The 21,529-nt window shown below is 41.5% G+C and overlaps 1 protein-coding gene and 1 long non-coding RNA gene across 7 annotated transcripts in view; one reads left to right on the top strand and one right to left on the bottom strand.

Annotated features, from left to right (window-relative positions):
* The window catches only part of HECW1 (HECT, C2 and WW domain containing E3 ubiquitin protein ligase 1), a 429,509-nt gene that overhangs the window by 334,017 nt on the left and 73,963 nt on the right, over positions 1-21,529 (top strand). For all 6 annotated transcript variants that reach the window (XM_086697032.1, XM_086697035.1, XM_086697036.1 and 3 more), the window contains 3 exons: positions 7,104-7,243; positions 8,983-9,104; positions 11,875-12,060. In XM_086697032.1, the coding sequence (XP_086553158.1) occupies positions 7,104-7,243; positions 8,983-9,104; positions 11,875-12,060 (448 nt within the window). The remainder of the gene's footprint in view (positions 1-7,103; positions 7,244-8,982; positions 9,105-11,874; positions 12,061-21,529) is intronic.
* LOC147583357 (uncharacterized) lies at positions 553-3,970 on the bottom strand. Its single transcript, XR_015248134.1, has 3 exons — positions 3,757-3,970; positions 2,538-3,267; positions 553-1,037 (listed from the first exon to the last, which is right to left on the bottom strand). It is a non-coding gene; the product is annotated as an uncharacterized LOC147583357 (long non-coding RNA).

The raw sequence follows: 21,529 nt of genomic DNA on the forward strand, positions 1-21,529 counted from the left end.
GCCATTTTGTTTTTAACCTGTAAATGAGACCCAACATAACATTTCTCTCATGCTGTAAGCTAGCATGAGCATCATATGACCTCTTGCTTCAGGCCAAGACTGCAGCTTTGGGATACTTTTAGTAGCCAGGAATGCAAACTTCACCTGTCTCCACATGCCATCTCATTAGTATGAAATAAAGGAATGGTTGGGAGGAATTATAAAGAATAAGGAACCCCATGGGCTTGAGGGACACATCTCTTGATAGCAGATTTCCTTTGGAAATTAACTGTATCGGCCAGAAAAATAACGTGGACAATTTAGTCCTATGAAAAAATACACAGAGACAAAAAATTTGAACTTCTAGTTACTGTTGTACACAGAGCTGCATGATTTGGTAAAAATCATCAGGATTCTTTAATTGCTTGAGCATTGGGAAGACATTCACTTTCCACTTTTTCTCCATCAGTAGCTGAGCGTTTAAAGTCAAAATGAGAATCAGGAAGGATTTTCATTGGCAGTGCATTTCTCTACAGTCATTCCCACAGAAAGAAAACACATTACAAGAGGAACTTGTGATAACCCAGTTTTACTAGATATGAATGCACCAAAACTCCATGGGAGAGTCCTTTCATGATGATTGCAACCAAACTCCTGTAAATAAAAATGTAGAGGACACAGCAAGCTCATTTTACGTAGAGCCCGGGTTGAAATTCCATAGGCAGAAATAGTCTCTAGGTCTGTCTTGCCAGAACAGAGAGGCTGAAATTGGGAGAGCATCACCAGGCTATATCTATGAGAGGTGCAGTTTGAGCACTAGAAGAAAACAATAAATCAAAGCAAAGTAAGCACCTTGACCTCTGACATAAAAATCCATGAAAGTTCATCATGTTCTTGTTGTATAATATAAAAATTAGTCCAAGTCCATCCTGAATCAGGCCTCTAGAGAAGTTCTGAAGGCTTTAATGTGTAAATTCCTGTGCCCTCCATGGAGCCCAAAACTCTGGGAGAGGCAGCCAGACTTTGCGGAATAGGAAGTTGTGTTTTGCTGCATCTATCTGGACAGATAAAAAGAAAAGGAATTTAAAGATTTGAGAAAGTACTTATTTCTTGTGAAAAAGCCTACTTAGGGAAGGAAAGGTCAGATGACCTTGAGATAAGTATTCAGGCTCTTCAGCACTTATCTTAAGCTATCACTTTCAAGCCTGTACGGTTTTTTAGTGATTTGGCATGATAACAGCAGCCACAGAAAGTATACTGCCAGTCTTTTCCCCATCACGGATGTGATCAGTCACGGGGGTCAGTTTTTGATAACCTGCAGTTGGTTATCGGGAGGAGTTTACAACCATCACTGTCTCACAGCAAAACGGAAATATTGTCAGTGTTGCAAGAAGATGTAGGGGAGGAAAACTTCCTAAGGAAGGAAACTTCTAGGTTCTTGACGTAAGATTAACACGAGAAAAGCAAACTTAATTTCTTATGGATGGGAGCTCCTAGAAATGTGAGACTCAAAGAAGTGACCAAAGCAGACAGCTTTTATATCTTTTAGAGAAAGAAACATTTGGGGTGGGGCAGGGGGTGAAGAATTGACAAGACAAAAGTTTCGGCTTGGGGTAATAAATTAGTGAAGAGTAACAAGGTTTGTTTACACAGTCTTCCCCACCCTGATTCCCTATCCCTGGTGATAAGGATGACTTCCAGCCTCCGGGTACAGGAAGGGTGCCCTTCACAAGGCGAATTCATTTCCTGCTTTCAGGAGAACAGAGGAGGGTCAGAGTGTCCTTCTGCACTGGCTGGTTTTTAAGTAACTTTAATTCAAAACAATCAATATGCCAAAATGGCATACTTTAAGGTGGCCTGCCCTGGACCCCATCAAAGGAGTTTCCCTGGACTCCTGACAGCATGATTGTGAAAGTCAGGTGTGTTCGTGCAAGGAGGCACACACTGAGAAATGCAGAGTGCACAAAGCAGCCTATGGTGACCACACTCAAACTTGGCCATTCCCCAAACTTAGCACACCCTTCCCAGCCTTTATAGCTTTGCCACATGCTCCTACTGCACAGACGTCCCTCACTGTCTGCCTTCCACCTGGTATCCGTCTCCATTCTGCAAACGCTCAATGAGAACATCGTGTGGTCCCGGAAATCTTCCCAGAACCCTCCAAACAGAGCCCGTGGTCACCTCTACTACAACCCTATGACTGATCGTGCCTGCCTCGAGCACAGTCCTTACCTTCCATCTTATTCTTCTCTGTATCCCTGCCAGTGCCTGGGATGGTGCCAGAGTTTAACAGGACTCAGTGTAAGACAGTTTCTTTAGTTAATTCTTACACTTTCAGAATATCCTGAAATAATTAAATTTACCTTCACAGATATTTATTGAGCAAACAGAAGATAGAAGTATATATTCACATTTTAAATAATATACTTAAGGTTGTTTTTTTAGTTATTTGGATGAAGTTTTTCTATTATTGAGAAATGGAATTTTTAAATAGGAAAAAAAAAATGATGTATACATAACTCTTCCACCCCAAGGTTGACCTTTGAAAAAAATCTTACCTCTCTTTAATCTCCATGTACATGCGCAGGATTTGCATAGTTGTGATGATAAAATATCGTTAGTTTTATATTCACATTTCACTTGCCACACTATAAGCATTTTCCTATTGCTACATAGCCTTAAGAGTATCATTTAGATGGTTGTGTGGTATTCCAATGAATGGATGTACTTTAGTTAATTTGCCATTTTGTTGGATGTTTTCCTCGCTGCTTTTTATCACTATTTTGGATGAGGCTAAAGGTCCTGTTAAATATTAGTATTGTCTTATGTAGAATGTTTCCTGGGGGTTATAGTCCCAAAAGAGCAGGCCAAGGGGGATCACTGTGGTTTTGGTATTTGATATCAATGCCTAAATGTTTTTTAAAGTGTTTCTACAGTTTCAGTATGCCAGCAACAATAGCTTTACTTGGTCTTGTCTGTTGGTATGTTTTTGTTGACTTAAGAGGTGCTCCTGGTATTTTGGTTCTTCTTTAGTTTCACTTCTTACAGGGAGGGTCAACTTTTGTTTCCTTAAGCTTTTCTTTTACCAAGTGTAGCTCCTCCCTTGAGAGTTGTATGTTCTTGGGCTTCGTTTGGGTTTTGTTTGCTTTGGCTTGTTTTTGGAAGGTTTTTTCCTTGTTTGGTTTTGTGTGTGCCTGTGAGGGGAAGGCTGTTCATTTGTGAATTAGATATTCCAGTTGTCTTTCTTACCAATTTCCATAAACTCTTTGTATAAAATTTGGCCTTTTGCTGAAAAAAAAAGGTTCAGTGATGACACTGAAGGATGGTTCTTGATGAAATGTAAGAGAACCTGCTTTCTGACTCCCTCTCTCATCTTTAAAGCAGAGCAAGCCTCTAAGGCTGCCATCCTGCCCTTGCTGAGTGATCCCTCCACAAACTGCTGAGTGACCTTCTTCCCCAAAACTTCCCCTATACTTCAGCAAAGATCAGGGTGGTACCTGAAATTTGAGGCAGTAAGGCACAAGACAACCAAGGTCCAACTGAGGACACAGCAGGTTACGAAATTACTGACATCTTCATCATCAAATGAGATCATATTTATTCATTAAAATTCTCTTCTGTGGTCACTGCTCTTTGGGAAGGAAATGTGAGACTACAACTTTGTTTGTCTAAGCTCTGTTCTAAGTATCTACTGCCGAGTAACAAACCACCCAAACCTGGTGGTGTAAAACAATGATAATTTATTGCTACCATCATTATTATTATCATTATTGTTACTTGTCATTGTTCTCATGGTTGACCGGGTTCAGTGAAGCCATTTTCTCTCGGGGTATCTTATGGTTGCAGTAAGAGTGGGCTGGGGCTGGTGACCCATATATCTGGAGGTTAATGCTGGCTGTTGGCTGGGACCTCAGCTGTGACTGTAAGCCAGAATACCTACATGTGGACTTCCGTGTAGCCTGGGTTTCCTCACAGCATGGCTACAGCATTCCATTACAAACTGTCACTTACATTATTGTCAGTTAGTCAAGGTCGCCACACGATCTTCCCAGACTCAAGGGGAGGGGACATTGATTCTACCTCTTAAGAGATGAGTCTAGAAGGTTCTAGAAGAGCATGTGGGACTAAAAATATTATTGAACCATTTTTGGAAAATGCAACCTGCCATGAGTCATTTAGGGGATCCTCCCGACAGCAGCTCCCTTGATCTTTGGCAGGCCCCATGCCTCCCCTGGTCAAAGTTGCACACTTACTCCCACCATGGGGCACTCCCTGAGTTCCAACAAAGAGAACACCTCAGACAGCTATCCTTCCTGACCTTCCCCACAAGGGGGTAAATAAACATGGGTATTTCTCTGTATAATTCTTTGCCCATTCCTGCCCCCCTCCATGTTTTCTTATTAGAGGCCTTCTCAGGAATGCCTCACAGTAACTGCTACAGGCGAAGGTGTCTTCTGACAGGTGTCAGGAGTGAGTGGCTGAGCCTCTCTAGATAAAATACAATGTAAAGAAACAACCAGTGATTCTTAAATGTAGATGTAGGTAATGCTACCTGAAGAACTTCTTAGAAATGCAGATTTCAATTTTATTTCAATATCTGCGATTATAACAGTTACTCAGCTGATTCTCTCCCAAGTGGTCGGTCTAGAGACCACACTTGAGAAACAAATTCTTTTTAAGGTCAGGGAAAGAGGTCACTGGTCTTCAGAAGCCCTGCCACAACAGACTTTGTCTATAATGGTACGTCCCCCTCACCCCATGTTAGACTGCATTTGCAGACCTGGTTATTCAGTGCTCCCCAGATTCTCGCTCTCCTCCTCTTCATGCCTCTTCCTCTACCCTCATATCTCTTTCCTGGGCACAAGACTCATATAGCAACCACGTTCCCTTGGCTGTTGTCACTTGTATGATCTTAACGACCTCCAAGTCAAATATCCAAATCCACACCAAATTTTCCCTCCCCACCTGCCTGTCCTCCTCTTAAGTGTTGACTCCTTCACCTGCCTTCACAACTGTGTCCTCTGTCTTCAACCTCCACATCCAGGCAGGCCCCAAGTCCTGTTGAGTCTACTTGTAAAATTACACATATTCTATGGCTAAATTTCTCTTGAATTTGGCTTTTTCTCCCATTCCTGCTGTGCCTTGAGGAAAAGGGAAGCTGAACCCTGGTCGTGTGCCTCAGCAGGCTGAGACATTAGGCAAAATAGAGGTTATATGAGGAGGAAAAGGGGGCTACCCGGCATGGAGGAAGGAGAGCAGGGGAACAACACAGCTGGACATCTGCCTACAAAATACAGTGTGAATTACACAGAGCAGGCTATCAGGGGCAGGGAGGTTTAGGAAATTTCTCTGAGGATTTCGGGGGCAGAGGTAGGAGATCTTAGTATCCCTGCAGTGTGTGGGTCCCCCCCCCCCCCAGAAGCATGCCTGCAGAGCCACCATGACCCACCATCCTTGCCCGGGTCCAAGCCTTTAGCACCTCCAGCCTAGACTGCTGCTGTGGCTGGTTCCCAGCTGCTTTCCCTAATTCACACTCTCCTCCTCCAATGGATTCCCCACCCAGATGGCATCATCATCCTCAGTGCATAGCTCAGCCTCTCTCTCTTTTTCAGCAGCTAGCCAGCCCCTACATCAGTGGTTCTCAAAGTTGGTCCCTGGACCAATAGCATCAGCATCACCTGGGAATGAGTTAGAAATGCAAACTCTTGCCTCCTCCCTCCCCAGACCTTCTGGATCCGAGAAATTCTGGGAGGGGGGACCAGCAATCTGTGCTTTAACAAAGCTGCAGGTGATTCAGACACAGGTCAAGTTGGCAACTCTGTGCCTAGAGAATCACATTCAAACTGTGGTCAGGGCATCCTGTCAGCACTCCCCACTTCCCCTCCCTCCCCCGATGCCTTACTACCACCCGGGAACCACACACCCTGATGCCACCCCTACGCATCTGAGAGTCCCCCAGGTGAACCCTTCTGTGCATGGTAGTCCACGTTCTTTCCCTACAAGCTTCCCAAAAGGTTCACACTGACTTCAGAATATATACAGCTTGGGTGGGGTGCCTGGGTAGCTTTGTCAGTTAAGTGTCCAACTCTTGATTTGGCTCAGGTCATGATGTCCCACCTTGTGGGATCGGGTCCTGCATCAGGGTCTGCACTGTCAGCCCAGAGCCTGCTTGGGATTTTCTCTTTCTGTCTCTCTCAAAATAAATATATAAACATTAAAATATATATGTATATATATATACATATATACACACATATATATATACACACACACACATATATATTTTATATATACACACACACACATATATATATATACACACACACACACATATATATATACATGCAGCTAGGTGTTTCCGCATCTATGTCTTACACATCAGGACAGTTAATTCACGTTGCTAGAGTCATGGCTTATATTCTGTTCCCCTCCTTGTCCTGTCTTGACTGTGTATGTTCAGAGGGTGATATCCTATTCTCATCCTGACTTTGATCTAAAAGTCCAGGGTACAGCCTGGGCATATTGGAAGAGTTAGTAAATATTTAGTAAGTACCTGGCCAACTGCCAACTGACTGAATCCCCAACTGGGGAAGAAAAATAAAATGAGCCTTCAAATCAGCAGAAAACATTCATTTGTCAGCCAGCATGTGTCTAACATTTAATATTTCCACAATCCCTGCCCGTGGTATCAGTTACCTGTTGGAGAAAAGTAAGTGAGCAGGACTGTTATTCTGGCTTGTAGACTTGTCACAATAGCATAAAGGTAATGTGATATCTTAGTTATAACATTTAAATTACTTCCCGTACCATTATTTTGGACTTAGCCTGGTTTTGTTTAATGCAGGGCAGAGGCTGTTTTTGTGACTAGTTATTATTTGTGTTGATGGGTAAAATGTCACTATACTTGAAACTCCTCACAGTTTACAAAACAAAAAGAAGTGTGGCCATCCAGAGATAGTTGTCTTGTTAATTGTTTTGGTATCTTATGGGAATTTTAAGCATTTCTTTCCTGACATCCAAGACAATTCTTCACAGATTTCTCCAGTTATCTGATTCAGAACATCAGCCCCCAACAAGCCAATAAGCAAAAGTTAATTCCTGTCTTTCCATTTTCTGATGCAAAGGTATCAAAATATTCAGCGAACCATTGCAACAGAGAGACCAGAAGAAGATTCTGGAGGCCAAAGTTGTGAGCAGGTCCCAACAGGAGGCAGTGGAGGCGGTGGGAGCGACTCAGAGGCTGACTCTTCTCAATCAAGCTTAGGTATGGGAGGAGGGGGACCGAGACTCCTGGGATGGCATTCAGCGGCAGTGTGACAGAGAGTGTGAGCCCCTGCCCTGCCTTATGGGATGGTGCCTCGCAGTGGGCCTTGGGAATGGAATTGGGGAGGTCAGGGTGGAGGGGAAAGAGGCTTGGTGCCAGCAGGGAGAAACAGACAGGAGTTTCCTACCAGGAACATCAAGGAGAAGTGAATTCACAGTAAGAGAACTCATACTTGTGCATCAAGGCAATTTGTTCAGTGGCCTAATCATTTCTTGTTAAGTAAATTTATCTGTTGGTGTCCTAAGGATTTTCCACTTACAGATAAAACATGCAATGAAATTTCACAGTCTACTTCAAAGAAGCCGCATGACAACACTGGGAATAATTATTTGTTTGCATTTAGAATAAAATACAATTCCCCCTGAGGGAGCAACCTGGAGTAAAGAGGTTTTCCGGAGAGTTTACCTGATGCACTCCACCCCGGAGTCTGTTTACCAAATACTGTAGGCGAGGCATCTGCCAGGGGTCTGCTTTTCGTGTCTCTGAATCTGCCTGAGTGGAGCTCAGACAAGAATATTCGAAAGGCATAGGAGACTGCCTTCAGCTTTTTATACCTGTGATGACGTAAGCTTATCACCGTGACATCCTAATAATCCCCTCTCTCTTAAATTGGGTTAAATGACGGCACACTGGAAGCAGTGAGCAAGCAGGAATGTGCCTCCCGTTCTGCCAGCTCGCAGCTGCCTACAGTGATGCAGATTAGTGGACATTTTCATGTGTGTACACAGTCCCACCAACAATTGTAACTGCATCCATTCTATTCATTTTACCAGATATGGTAGCTAAACTTACTGGCTTAGGTTTTTCTGTTATTAATTTCTTCGACCTCTGGGAGAGATGTGGTAAAGTGGTTGAGTAATGAAAAACATTAGGAAAACAATAAACAGAACATTTCTTTCTGAGTTTGGTATTAGATCCCTTGGCATTTGCTGTGTCACAAACTATCCCAAAGTGTAGTACCTTAAACTCCCAGTCCTGCATCTTTTCCACAGGTGAGCCATTGGCGCTGAGCTCCCCGGGGCTCATGCATGCATCCTGGGTCAGCTATCAAACCAGCCACTGGCTGGCCGGCCTGAGAGGACCTCAGTTGGGCCGGCTTGTCCCTATTCCCCGTAGTGTCTCATCTTGCACCAGGCTAGGCCAAGCTTGTCCTCACAGAGGTGCAGGGTTCTCAGAGAGAGTGGGGACACACAGACTTCTTGAAACCCTGGCTCAGAACTTCTGCCAAATCCTGTTTCTTAATGCAAGGTACAAGGTTGGCTCAATTCACCAAGGGGAGAGGCACAAGGCTAGCCCAGTTCCCCAAGGGGAGAAGCTGCAGTCTTGTACAGGTGGGTGTGGATGCAGGGAGGGCAAGAATTGTGCTCCTTCCTGCAAACAGCCAAGCTATGGTTAGCAACTCATAAAGAGAATAAGAAAAGGGACAAGATGTTCAAGGACCTGAGCCTAACTGAAGTTATGCAGAAGGTCTCTTAGGAAGCAATGACTCTTAACTGGCACACACAAAATGATATGACACCTGCTCCTATCACTGTGACACCTGATCAGATCACCATTCAGAACAACAGTCTGTTCCAGCTGTCTGGGTGAAGGCTTGTGTGCTGCTGTTGTAGAGAGAAGCACTGTATTTGAAATGCCTTTTCTGATGCATCCTTTGCTTTGCTTCACTTTTTTTCCAGATCTGAGGAGAGAAGGGTCACTTTCTCCAGTGAACTCACAAAAAATCACCTTGTTGCTGCAGTCCCCAGCAGTGAAGTTCATTACCAATCCCGAGTTTTTCACTGTACTACACGCCAATTATGTAAGTGCTCCGGAACGCAGAAAGAGCCCACCTGGCTCCCATCAAACCCAAAACACTCTTTTGCAAAGTTGTTTGATAGATTAAAGAGGGTAGCATATTAACCCTGGCAAGATTGAAAAAACAAACAAACAAACAAACAAAAACACCTCAGCCCACTGTTTTTATTCTCTGTGAGTCTCCCAAAAAGGAGAAAAGCTGGATTGGCCATGCTGTTGCTTCTTCAATTTTGTTAGGCTCAAATGTATTAATGTCAGTGAAAGTGGTTCAGAAGTAAATGCATGTTTCTCTTACTGTTAAAATTTTAAAGGAACAAGATTCTGAAGTTGACAGATTCCCTTCAGCCTGGATTATATTATAAAATCACTTTCATTAAAGAAATTTTGAAATAGATTTCTCCTAGATAAATATCTAGTTTTCCTTTTAATAAAACTAGTTGTTTAAGTATCATGCTTAAGTTATATTTGATGTGAGTTTTACATATAGTTTTTCTTTTCTTTTTTCCTTTTTTTTTTTTTTTTGTATTTTCAGGAAAGCAATGACATGCTATCACTATATTCATTAATCCTTTCATTTGACAAACATTTTCTGTGGACAGACACAGACCTAGGTGCTGGCATTACAGAGACAGTGTGACACCTGAACGGTACAAGCTGCCCAGTTTCTGCAGCAACAGACATGTACAAAGACCAGCGTGATGAGTCAGGACAGGGCCTGACCTCAGGGAGGAATGAAATGCTCTGAGAACACAGGAGATATAACACAGGGGAGCCATCCCTGATGAGGCCACTGCTGAATTGAGTCATAAAGGTTGAAAGTTGGTGGGGAGAAGCTCCAGAGAGAGGGAGAGAGGACACGGCTGTGACCCAACCCAGCCGGGGGTTGGGTCTGTGAGGGTGGGATGTGGTGACCCACAAAGCTGGGAAGAGGGGCTGGAGAATGAGTAGCAAAACGCAGGGTAAATCATGAAAAGGAGCCTGGCTCTACTTGGGAAGGAACCAACAGCAGTCTTAGGCATTTGTGTCACATGGTCCAACGTTTGATTCAACATCTTCTCGAGCAGAAGTGCAGGAAAGATGAAGAAGCTGTGGGGCTAGAGGCTGATCCAGGCTCATAATTGAGAGATGATGGAGGCCCGCCCTAAGAACGGGGCCAGGAGAATGGAAAGGGGGACAATTGTGATGGAGGAGTGGTGGGAGTGAGGACTGGAGAAAGTCTGAGTCCTTTCCACTTTGGGCACCTGAGTTAGGGGGTGTCTCCATTAGCAGGTGCAATTGTTTGATTAGGTGACAGAGGCTATGGCTGGGGAGGAGACCAGTTTTTAGCAGGTTATATTTGAGAAGCCACTGGGACATCCATTGTTAGACCCAGAGCATCTGCCCACTAGTACAGGGATGAGTCACGAAGGGGGACACAGATGCTGGATATTGATGCCCTGGAGCACTGGGCCAGCAAGCAGTGTTTGCTTTCACCACATGCACACCAGCCCTGTGCACCATTTGGTGTCGTAGACTCTGGTTCTAAAGTTCTTTCTTGTCCAGCAAGGAAACAGGATACAGGATTAAAATGCAAGAGATGGCTAATGTCCAGGAGGAGACAAGAGCCCTGATTAAGGGTCCTTGCTCTGTTTTTATTAGGATTAGAAGTCTTACAAACATGGTCATGGACGTGCACAAAGAGACAGTAAATCTGTGAACATTAACTCATGGTTGTGAGGGAAAGGGGGCTTTGAAGATATCCAGTGTTAGAGGTTTGGGTCAATATAAAACAAAATCCTGGTGCTGGGCAGATGGTTGTTAACGGAAGACATGAGGTGCCGTGTCTGTTTATTTTAGCTCCCTAGGGGATAAGAAAGCTACAGCATGCTACCTCAGGGTCAACAAGTTACCTTTATTTTGCTAATTAGCTCTGCTTTGAGCAACTTCATCCAGCAGAGGTCTATAGCCCTATTTACCTGTTTACCTAATCCGGTCCTTCCTTCCTGTGAAAGCAGCTTTCTGCCATAGTACTAAATTGGGGGGTGTAACCACCCTCAATACCTAATCTTATTTACCTCATATACCTTTGTATTGGGGCCTTTGCCCCACCCTCTCTATACTGGGGCCTTTGCCCGGCCCTCTCTATACCTATTTACCTAATCTTGTTTACCCAAACTTGGGTGTGAGCATCCTATGGCTTTGTAATTCTTTATGCCTTGTTAACCCATCAGTGCAGGGTCAGGGAATTCCTAAGCTTATTTCCCACAGTTTGGCACAATTACAAACTCCTGAAACTTTCTTCCTGTCTTCTCATCTCCAACTTGTCCACACACAAAGGGCCAGCCTTAAATCCCCAGGGACCTTAAGTTAATCCTCCTTGTTACAGACCTATAAGAGGAGGGAGGGCAGACCCCTGCAGACTAGGAAGGAAGGGTGGAGGAGAGAGGAGCAATGGTCCCAACGGTGGAGGGAGACTCAAGAGAGCCCAGTCCAGTGCTGATTGACAGAGGAGGGACGAGGGGCAGAGGAGCCTTAGAGATGCACCCGGAGGTCGACAGTGTCCAAGGTTGCAGAGGAGCTTTGGGTAGAGATTGCCAACAGGCCCATGTGTGTTTACGGTGCACATTTAATTTGGGGGCAAGATCTCCACCTCTGAGGTTTCCCCCTCAAGGCTCACAATAAATCACTGTTAGCTATCGGGTTACACTGCGTGGCACTCAAAGTGTACTTGGTCTGTGTTTTTCTTACCCACCCCCTCCCACACCCCACCCAAATCATCCCTGACCCCCTCTCAGGGTGCCTACCGAGTCTTCACCAGTAGCACCTGCTTAAAGCACATGATTCTGAAAGTCCGGCGGGACGCTCGCAATTTCGAACGCTACCAGCACAACCGTGACTTGGTGAATTTCATCAACATGTTTGCAGACACGCGGCTGGAATTGCCCCGGGGCTGGGAGATCAAAACGGACCAGCAGGGAAAGGTGAGTGTGCCTGTCATTAAACAGGCTCTTTATGTGATAGAGAAAACCCATGAGAAAGTGAGGAGGGAAATTGTGAGGACAGGAAAGTCTGTGTCTCAGAGATGTGCCATCAGCTACCAGGAAGAAGAGAGAGGTAACTATTCACAGCAGGGTTTCCATCCTGTATAGGAAGTTTAGCGGCATCCCTGGCCTCTGCCCAGTGATGCCAATAGCATCCCCACCAACTTGGGATATTGCTATATGTCCCCTGGAGGGTATAATCATCATGCCCAGTTGAGAACTATTGTTTCCATGATTTTAAATTTAGGTTTGGAACCTGAAACCAGAGTCTGTTCAATGACCTTTCTGTTGTTATGCCTCCTTAGACAGCTAACTCTCAGGGAATGAAATTATTAGTTAAATGGGAGTGACATTATTAGATTACTTGTTGTGATTTTCCTAATAAGCCTTCAGTTCTCATTAAAACAGCCTGGCAAACAGGTAGGGTGTATTAGGCCCATGTGATGTTATTGGCTTGCATTGTGCCTTCGTGTGACCTTAACCAAATTGATCTTTCCCAGTGATGTTTTGGAAGCGTAGTTGAGTTTGCTAAAACAAACATGTTTTTTTCTTAATCACTATCAGTGACATCAAGGTATTCATAGGACAGGCTTAACTGTTTATTAAAGAATAGTCTCTGTGTATTCCTTTATGATCTGTGGAAGGGAGAATCCCTCCCTTTTTTGGGGTCAAAGGAATCAGAAATTTTGTCAGAAGACATGTCTCAGTGGGAAACTACATTACACAGTTCCTATGCTCTGTGATGGTCAATGTGCAAAGCCACAGTTCCCCAAAGTAGGTTGATAGGGCATCGTTGTCCCCTGGGATCCACAAATTCCTCCCCACAAACCCCTTAGCATGTCTCAGAATCTGGCTCTCTGGAGTGTGTGGAGAAAGGATTTCCACCAATGCAAGTGTGTTGGTTCCATAAGACTGTCTGATCGGCTCCTGTGTGGTTGGATGAGTTGGAAGACAGTTGGGATAGGGGGCAGGGGTGGCTTTGTGTAGTAGAAAGGCCATCATAGCCAGAATCTGCTCCTCGGGACCTCCTCTTTTACCATATGTGTCTTCCACTTGGAGAATGACAGTGGTTTATGCTGGGAGGACTTGGAAATGTGTGTTAGGGTGGGAAATAAAGCCTGAGCCGGAACAGAAAGTAAAGGAGCATCTCATCAGAGCTGGGGTGCGCATGCCTCATCTCAGTGGTCTGCGGTGGCCCCAGATACATTTATTGGTTAACCAAGCTGCAAAGAGTACACCACTATGAATCAATGAACAGAAGGGGTCACTATGGTGTATTATGCAAATAGCACATGCTCATGCAAACACCTTGCTTAGACTCAGATCACCGTGAGGCCATGACTGCAGCTCTCACACTAGGGTTCGAACAGCAGGAGGCCCAGTGGTATGCCAGGGAAACCCCCCTCCCAGTGCCATCAGTCCTGGTCCTCCGTGGTCCACACGGCCTCCTGGTCATCACAGTAGCAAAGAAGCACAGCAGCTGAGACATGCACCAAGAATTTTAGTCATCTTGAAGTGCATATTTCTGGAAAAACATTTCCCCCCTGATTTTGTTTAGTGAGATGGTATCATATACAAAAAAGAAAGAAAAAGTCTGCATCTAAAAAGTCTGCAGAAAAAGTCTGCCCTCTCTCTGCTCTCTCTCTGCTCTCCCTCCCCCACTCTCTCCCTCTCTCGGTCTCTCTCTCTCAACAATAAATAAACTCTAAAAAAAATTTTTTTTAAAGAAATGTGTCATCACAACCCACAGAGTAAAGAGCAACAATGTAGGATAAAGGGGAAAATAGGAGAAGGGGGATGTGTAAAAGGCTGCCCCATCCCATTCTAAACACGTTGACTGGGGGCAAGTCCCTTTATAGCTGAGCTCCACGTTATCATAAAGTAGCAGTAATAATGCCTGCCTTCATGATTTTATAGCCAGATGTAAAGAGCAAATAAGTGGATGTGAGAATCTATGATAATACAGCAGATTAGTAATATCTGCTGTTCTTCCTCTTGATGCTGTGGGAAATTTCCACACACAAAAATCCAACATCAAGACTGGCAACTGGGAAGAATGTGAGAATACCTCATTGCTAAAGCCCATCAATGATGGGAATAGGTTGAGAAAAACATTTTTGGACTATATCCTACAGGCTCAGCCCTCTGACTTGGAAAGAATGTGCTGCAAAGGAGCCTGGGATTTAGGAAACCCGCTCACCGAGAAATGGTGTGGTGATAGCTCTCTATGCAAAAGCCATCTTCATAGATGGCCAGAGCAGGTTCCAGAATGCCACATCACCTTCTCATCCCATCTGCTTCTTGCTTTATTAACACATGCAAAGACGACAGCCTTCATTTTTAGTGTATACTGTAGTAGGAATAGAAGGACCAGGACTAGCTGTTTGGTGTCTTTGATCATCCCCACAAAGGGTGACAGGGACAGACCTCTGAGAGTTGCACCACTTCAAGAGGACTGGAATAAAGGGCCAAATGGCATCTGACTCATCTCTTGTCTTGGAAAGGACACAGCCTCCTACCAACTTCAGTAGAGATTGTGTGTGGGCTTCAAGTGGGTCTAGGCCTGAGCCGATGAGGGGGCTCATCCACCAGAGACAGGGTGGGGCTGCAGGTTTGAGGGCAGGTTTGCGGGCCCTATCTGGGGCCCGGATGAGACAGAGGCAACCTCTACAAAGGAATGGACACACAACAGCAAAGTTAAAAGGAGCCTATGAAGACTAAACTACGACATGAAGGAAACAGAATCTTTATCTGAGAAAAAAATATATCTCATAGTATAATATTCTTCAGAAAACAAACATTTCAAAGGTATCTGATTATCATCCACAAAATGTTTAGGAGAACTCGACTTCTATTGGGTGAGAAGCAGCAGCCACAAACAGAAAAAAAAAGCTGAGAGGAAGCAGATATAAGAAAAAAGAACTACCGTGTGATCTGGCGATTCCACTTCTGAGTATATATCCAAAAGAATTGAAATCAAAGTCTCAAAGAGCTATCTGAACTCTCATGTTCCTTGAAGCGTCATTCACAATAACAAAAATACAGAAACAAACTAAATGTCCATTGACAGATGAATGGGTAAATAAAATGTGGTATATAAGAAGGGAGGTGGGTGAGGGGATGGGTGAAATAGGTGATGGGAATTAAGGAGTGCATTTGTTGTGATGAGCACCAGATGATGTAAGAAAGCGTTGAATCACTATATTGTATACCTGAAACTAATATTACACTGAATGTTAACTAAGTGGATTAAAATAAAAACTTTAAAAAAAAATGTGTTTGTAAACTTATGTGTAGAAGCATATGGGAATAGAGCTGCTTTTAATTCAGTGAAACTACACAGTACGTAATGCATCTTTCAGGTAACATCTTTTATTAAGACCTAAGTGTTAAACAGGTGTTGGCAAGGATGTGGATGAAGGGGTACCCTCTTGCACTGGAAATGCATTTCCTCTTGGTGGAAATGCATACTGGTGCAAACACTCTGGAAAACAGTATGGAGGTTCTTCAGAGAGTTAAAAATAGAACTACCCTACAATCCAGCAATTGCACTACTAGGTATTTAAACCCAAAGTAATACTAATTCAAAGGGATACACGCACCCCAATGTTTATAGCAGAATGATCTATAATCATCAGATTATGGAAAGAGCCCAAATGTCCACAGACTGATGAATGGATAAAGAAGATATGGTGTATATATACAATAAAATATTACCCAGCTATAAAAAAGAATAAAATCTTGCCATTTGCAACGACATGGATGGAGCTAGAGAATATTATGCTAAGTGAAATAAGTCAGTCAGAGAAAGACAAATACCATATGATTTCACTCATATGTGGAATTTAAGAAACAAAACAAAGGAGCAAATGGAAAAAAGAGAGAGGCAAACCAGGAAATAGACTCTTAACTATAAAGAACAAACTGATAATTAGTGGAAGGGAAGTGGATGGGGGACTTGGGTTAAACAGGTGATGAGGATTATTGAGTGCACTTGTGATGAGCACTGGGCGATATAGGAAAATGTTGAATCGCTATATTGTACACCTGAAATTAATATTACACTAAATCAACTGGAATTCAGAAACTTATAAAAAATATATGGTATATACATATAGTGGAATATTATTCAACCTTAAAAATGAAGGAAATTCTGGGGCGCCTGGGTGGTGCAGTCGGTTAAGCATCCGACTTCAGCCAGGTCACGATCTCGCGGTCTGTGAGTTCGAGCCCCGCGTCGGGCTCTGGGCTGATGGCTCAGAGCCTGGAGCCTGTTTCCAATTCTGTGTCTCCCTCTCTCTCTGCCCCTCCCCCGTTCATGCTCTGTCTCTCTCTGTCCCAAAAAAATAAATTAAAAAAAAAAAAATGAAGGAAATTCTGACACATGCTACAAGGTAGTTGAACCTAGAAGACATTATGCTCAGTGAAATGAGCCAGTCACAGAGGGACAAATGCTGCACAATTCCCCTTATATGAAGTATCTGAAATAGCCTCAGGGTAACAGAGCCCAATGGTGGTTGCCAGCAACTGGTGCAGGAGAAAATGGGAGTTCAGGTTCAATAGGTGCAGTTTACCAATTATTCAAGATAAGTAAGTTCTAGAGACCTAGAGACCTGCTGCACAACATTGTGCTAACAGTACTGTTCCATCCTGTGCACTTAATACTGTACAATTAAAATTTTGTTAAGAGAGTAAGTCTTATGTTACATGTTCTTACTACAATTTAAAAAAGAAAGAAAGAAAAGAAAGAAAGAAAGAAAGAAAGGAGGGAAGGAAGTAAAAGTGGCGCCTGGGTGACTCAGTTGGTTGAGCATCTGACTCTTGGTTTCAGCTCAGGTCATGATCTCACAGTCCATAGGTTCGAGCCCTGCATCAGGCTCCACACTGACAGCTTGGAGCCTGCTTGGAATTCTCTGTCTCCCTCCCTCTCTCTGCACCTCTTCTGCTCACTCCTCTTTCTCTCTCTCAAAATAAATAAATAAACATTAAAAAGGGAAAAGCAGACAAAATAAACGTTTTAAGATTGCAAGGAAAAGCAAAGTGTAATAGCATAGGGATAAAACAGAGCAGAACTGATGCTGTGTAAAATCAAATCACTGATATAGGACATGGAAACTAGCCTCAAAGTGAGGGAGGGAACCAGATTGCAAACAAAGAGGGATAAGGTTAAAAAAAAAAAAGTAAAAACCAAAAAGAACAAATCTCACCCTTTCAGCAAGGCCTACCCTAACCACCTAATTTAATACAATAAGCATCCCAAGATCTCTAACCCATGTGTTCCACCATATAATTTATGTATTTGTTAGATTTACTGTTTTCTCTGTTTCTCCTGGCAGAATTCTAAGCTCTTTGAGAAAAGGCATCTTTGTTTGCTCATTGATGAAACCTCAAGGACCTAGAATATTCCCAGCATATAATTGGCAGTCAGTAAACATCTCTGTTTGATGAATGATCTATAGATGTTTCTAAAGAAGAAACCAGAATAATAGGTACAATGGGAAAAATTAAATACTAAATATAAATATTAATTAAATTAAATTATTAATTAAATATTGAAAATAAAACTCTGTTCTAAAATAAATTGTTCAAGTAGGCAGATTAATTTGGCTCACTGAGTTATAGTAAAATCAATTAAAATAAATTCTATATCTACACATACTCTGGAATGTGTAGATGGAGATTTAAAAAAATCTTACCAATGTATAGCCATGATAATATGAAAGTCACCTAAAAAAGGATAAAAATAAGACAAGCTTAAAATTTTCCATTTATACAACTCAACTATAGAAATCCACAGGGCAAAGAGTACAAGTTATTGGTGAGAAAATATTATAGCCCCACAATTCCATATCCAGAAATGGTGTCATTCAAGTGTGAAGACACTAGAAAAATTTCAGAGCTCACACGCTCTTTTCCCTGTCCGAAATAAACACCAAAAGCCATTTTCCAGATGGCTCACAAATAATGGGGAAAACATAGTATAAATGGACTATGGTGGTGAATATTTATCAATCAAATACAGGAATATTAATACAAATAATTGATTTTAAAATGCTTTAAAATGTTTTGGAAAAGACTCAATAAAATATGGGAAAATATGTGTAAGGAAAATGGAATAAATGTATAAAGACCATCTGAATCATATCTCTAGCCTGGAATAAAATTGACAAGGAAGCAGAAAGGGGACCAGAGAACGGGGCAAGGAAGGTTGTGCTAAGTCCCCAGTTGAGTGTAAGAGAAGTCAAATTGGATAATTTGAAAAACAAGGGCTAAATATAGTTATTTGATCAACTTAAAAGGCAACTATTTGTACCATTGAAAACAAGATTGCTGTTTCAAATTCCTATAAAAATAAAATCAAACAAAATACAATTTACATAGTAAAACACCAAAAAATCCACCAGGAAGGAAAGAAATCAGAAATAATAAAAATAAAATAACATAAGCACAGCCAAGCATAATAGTCATAGTGGTAGATGGAAATAGGATAAACCTGCATACCAAAAGGAAAACACTTTCAGATTTAGTAACAAACAGATCCAGCTTATTAAAAGACATACCCAAGAAATGATTCAGATAGTTTAAAAAATAGAAGAATAAATATTAATAGAATTGGAAAACACTAACAGGAAAATCAGTGGTGGTATATTAATATCATACAAAGGAAAGTTCAAATCCAGAACCATTAAATGGAGTCAAAGTAAGATTTTATATTAATCAATGGCACAACTAAAATAAAGTTACAATAATCATATATCTTATGAGTGAAATAACATCCTACCATACGAAGAAAACTAGAAGAGAAATACAAAAGGAAATGAAATAAATACACAATAGGAAAATGTGTTTTATATCCATCAGTTTGACAAACAGATGAAATAAGTCAGGATTTGAATAATTTTGTATTAATGGAACATATATACTTCTGTTAAAAATAGAGCTAGCATAGAGCTTAATTACATACAATTTTATTTGTCAATTGTACTTCAATAAAGGTGGAAAAAATACAGATTACATGAATGGATAAACAAAATGTGCTATGTGCAAAGAGTGGAAGATTATGCATCCTTAAAAAGGAATGAAATTCTGACACATGTCGCAACATGGATGGACCTTGAAAACATGCTAAGGTGAAGCAAGTCAGAAACAAAAGGACAAGTATTATATTTCACATGAGGTATCTAAAAGTAGTCAAATTCATAGAGACAGAAACTAGAATAGAAGTTCTCAGGAGCTGGGGGAGGGAGAAAATGAGGGGTTAGTGTTTAATGAGTACAGAGTTTCAGTCTTGGAAGATGAAAAAGTTCAGGAGATGAATAGTGGCGATCGTTGCACGACACTCAGAACGTACTTAATGCCACTAAATTGTACATTTAAAAGTTATTAAAAGGGCAAAATTTGTGTTTTGGACATTTTACCACAATCTTTTTAATAAGGAATAAATAGTTTACAACTTCTTTACAAGATCCTATGGAACATTTTTTTAGGGGATAATATTTTGTAACACAAAACAAAAAAGCATAAAAGACTCATGTTGCATTCCATGGCCGTAAGTAATAGAGCTAAATTTTAAACAACAAATTTAAAGTCAGTCAGAAGAAGACAAATACCATAGGGTTTCACTGGTAGGTGGAATTTAAGAAATGAAACAAATGAACATGGTGGGGGGTGGGGGCAGAGAGAGAGGCAAACCATAGTACAGACTCTTAAATGTAGAGAACAAACTGAGGGTTGATAGAAGGATGTGGGTGGGGGATGGGCTAGATGGTTGATGGGGATTAAGGAGGGTACTTGTTAGGATGAGCACTGGGTGTAATATGTGAGTGTTGAATCACTAAATCCTACATCTGAAACCAATATTACACGGTATATTAACTACCTGGAATTTAAATAAAAACTTGAAACAGCAACAAAAATAAACAATAACTTTAAACACAATCATCAAAAACCAACTATTTGCCACTTGGAGATTCAAAACAGTATTCTTCATGACTATTGGGTTTTAAATAAAATCAAGACTTATAAACCATTGAGAAATTATTGAAAATGCATATCACCAGTACTTAATAAAACGTGATATAGAAAGACTGTGCTCAAAGGATTTGCACATTGGTTTTTATTATCAAACAAGAAAAATTTTAAAATACAAGCTTTCAAATTAATAATTTAGAGAAGGTTAAAAAGCAACAGTAATTGAAGCAAAAATTTATTTCCAAAATTTATTTGACAATAAAAACCCAGAAGTTCATGAACTGGAAAACCGTATAAGAAATAAAGGTAAGAGTTGTTTAGAAGAGAAGTAAATCAATCTAAGGAAAATAATAAATAAAAACAAGGAATGAGTTATAAGAGATGCAGGGAAATTTTAAAGGGAAAATGCATACCTACTTACATAAATGTTTGAAATCAAAGTTAGAAAATCTAGAAGATGACGTGCCTGGGTGGCTCAGTCGGTTAAGTGTCTGACTTCACCTGAGGTCATGATCTCACAGTTCATGAGTTTGAGCCCTGTGTCAGGCTCTGTGCTGACAGCTCAGAGCCTGGAGCCTGCTTCGGATCCTGTGTCTCATTCTTTCTCTGCCCCTCCCCTGCTGGTGCTCTGTCTCTCAAAAATGAATAAATGTTAAAAGAATTTTTTTTTAAAGAAAATCTAGAAGAAATGGATAATTTAAAAATAAATATATGTGATCTAAAAATTGACTCAAGAAATATAAAAAATCAAGTGGACTTATGGAATAAATTGGAAAATGCAACAATGAATTACTTGCCCAGTGCCACGTTTCTTTATGATCTATTCCAGAGTGAAGGGAAAAATAGAAATAGAAACAACATAGTTCATTTTTTGGAGCAGTCATATCTTTGCTAATGAAACCAGACAAAAAGCAAAAATCATTGGCACAAATTTCAGTAAATTTGCACTGTAGAATTTTACTCAGCAGTAAAGAACAAACTATTGGTACAATAACTTGGATGAAGCTCAAGGGAATTGTGCTGTGTGGGGGGATAAATCCCAAAAGGTTACATAGTGTGTGATTTCATTTATAGAATATTCTGGATGTGACAAAATTACAGAAATGGAGAACAGATCAGTGATTGGCTGGGAATTGAGGGGTGGAGGAATAAGGGAGTGAGATGGGTGTGACAGAGGGGCAACATGAGGGATCCTCATTGGAGAGAACCATTCAATAACTGTGGTGGTGGATACGTGAACTTACATAGGTGATAAAACTGTGTAAAACTAAATACACACACACACACACTAATACGAGTAAAAGTAGGGAAATCTGATTTAAAAAAAAAAACAAAACAAAACTATAGGCAAAACTCACCTGAGTTCCAGAAAGTTCATATTAAAAAATAAAGTTGAGGGGTGCCTGGGTGGCTTAGTTAGTTGAGCATCCGACTTCAG

This window comes from Puma concolor, chromosome A2 (assembly GCF_028749965.1).
Source record: "Puma concolor isolate L17-30 chromosome A2, mPumCon1.1.hap2, whole genome shotgun sequence".
In the NCBI taxonomy this organism is placed as follows: domain Eukaryota; kingdom Metazoa; phylum Chordata; class Mammalia; order Carnivora; family Felidae; genus Puma; species Puma concolor.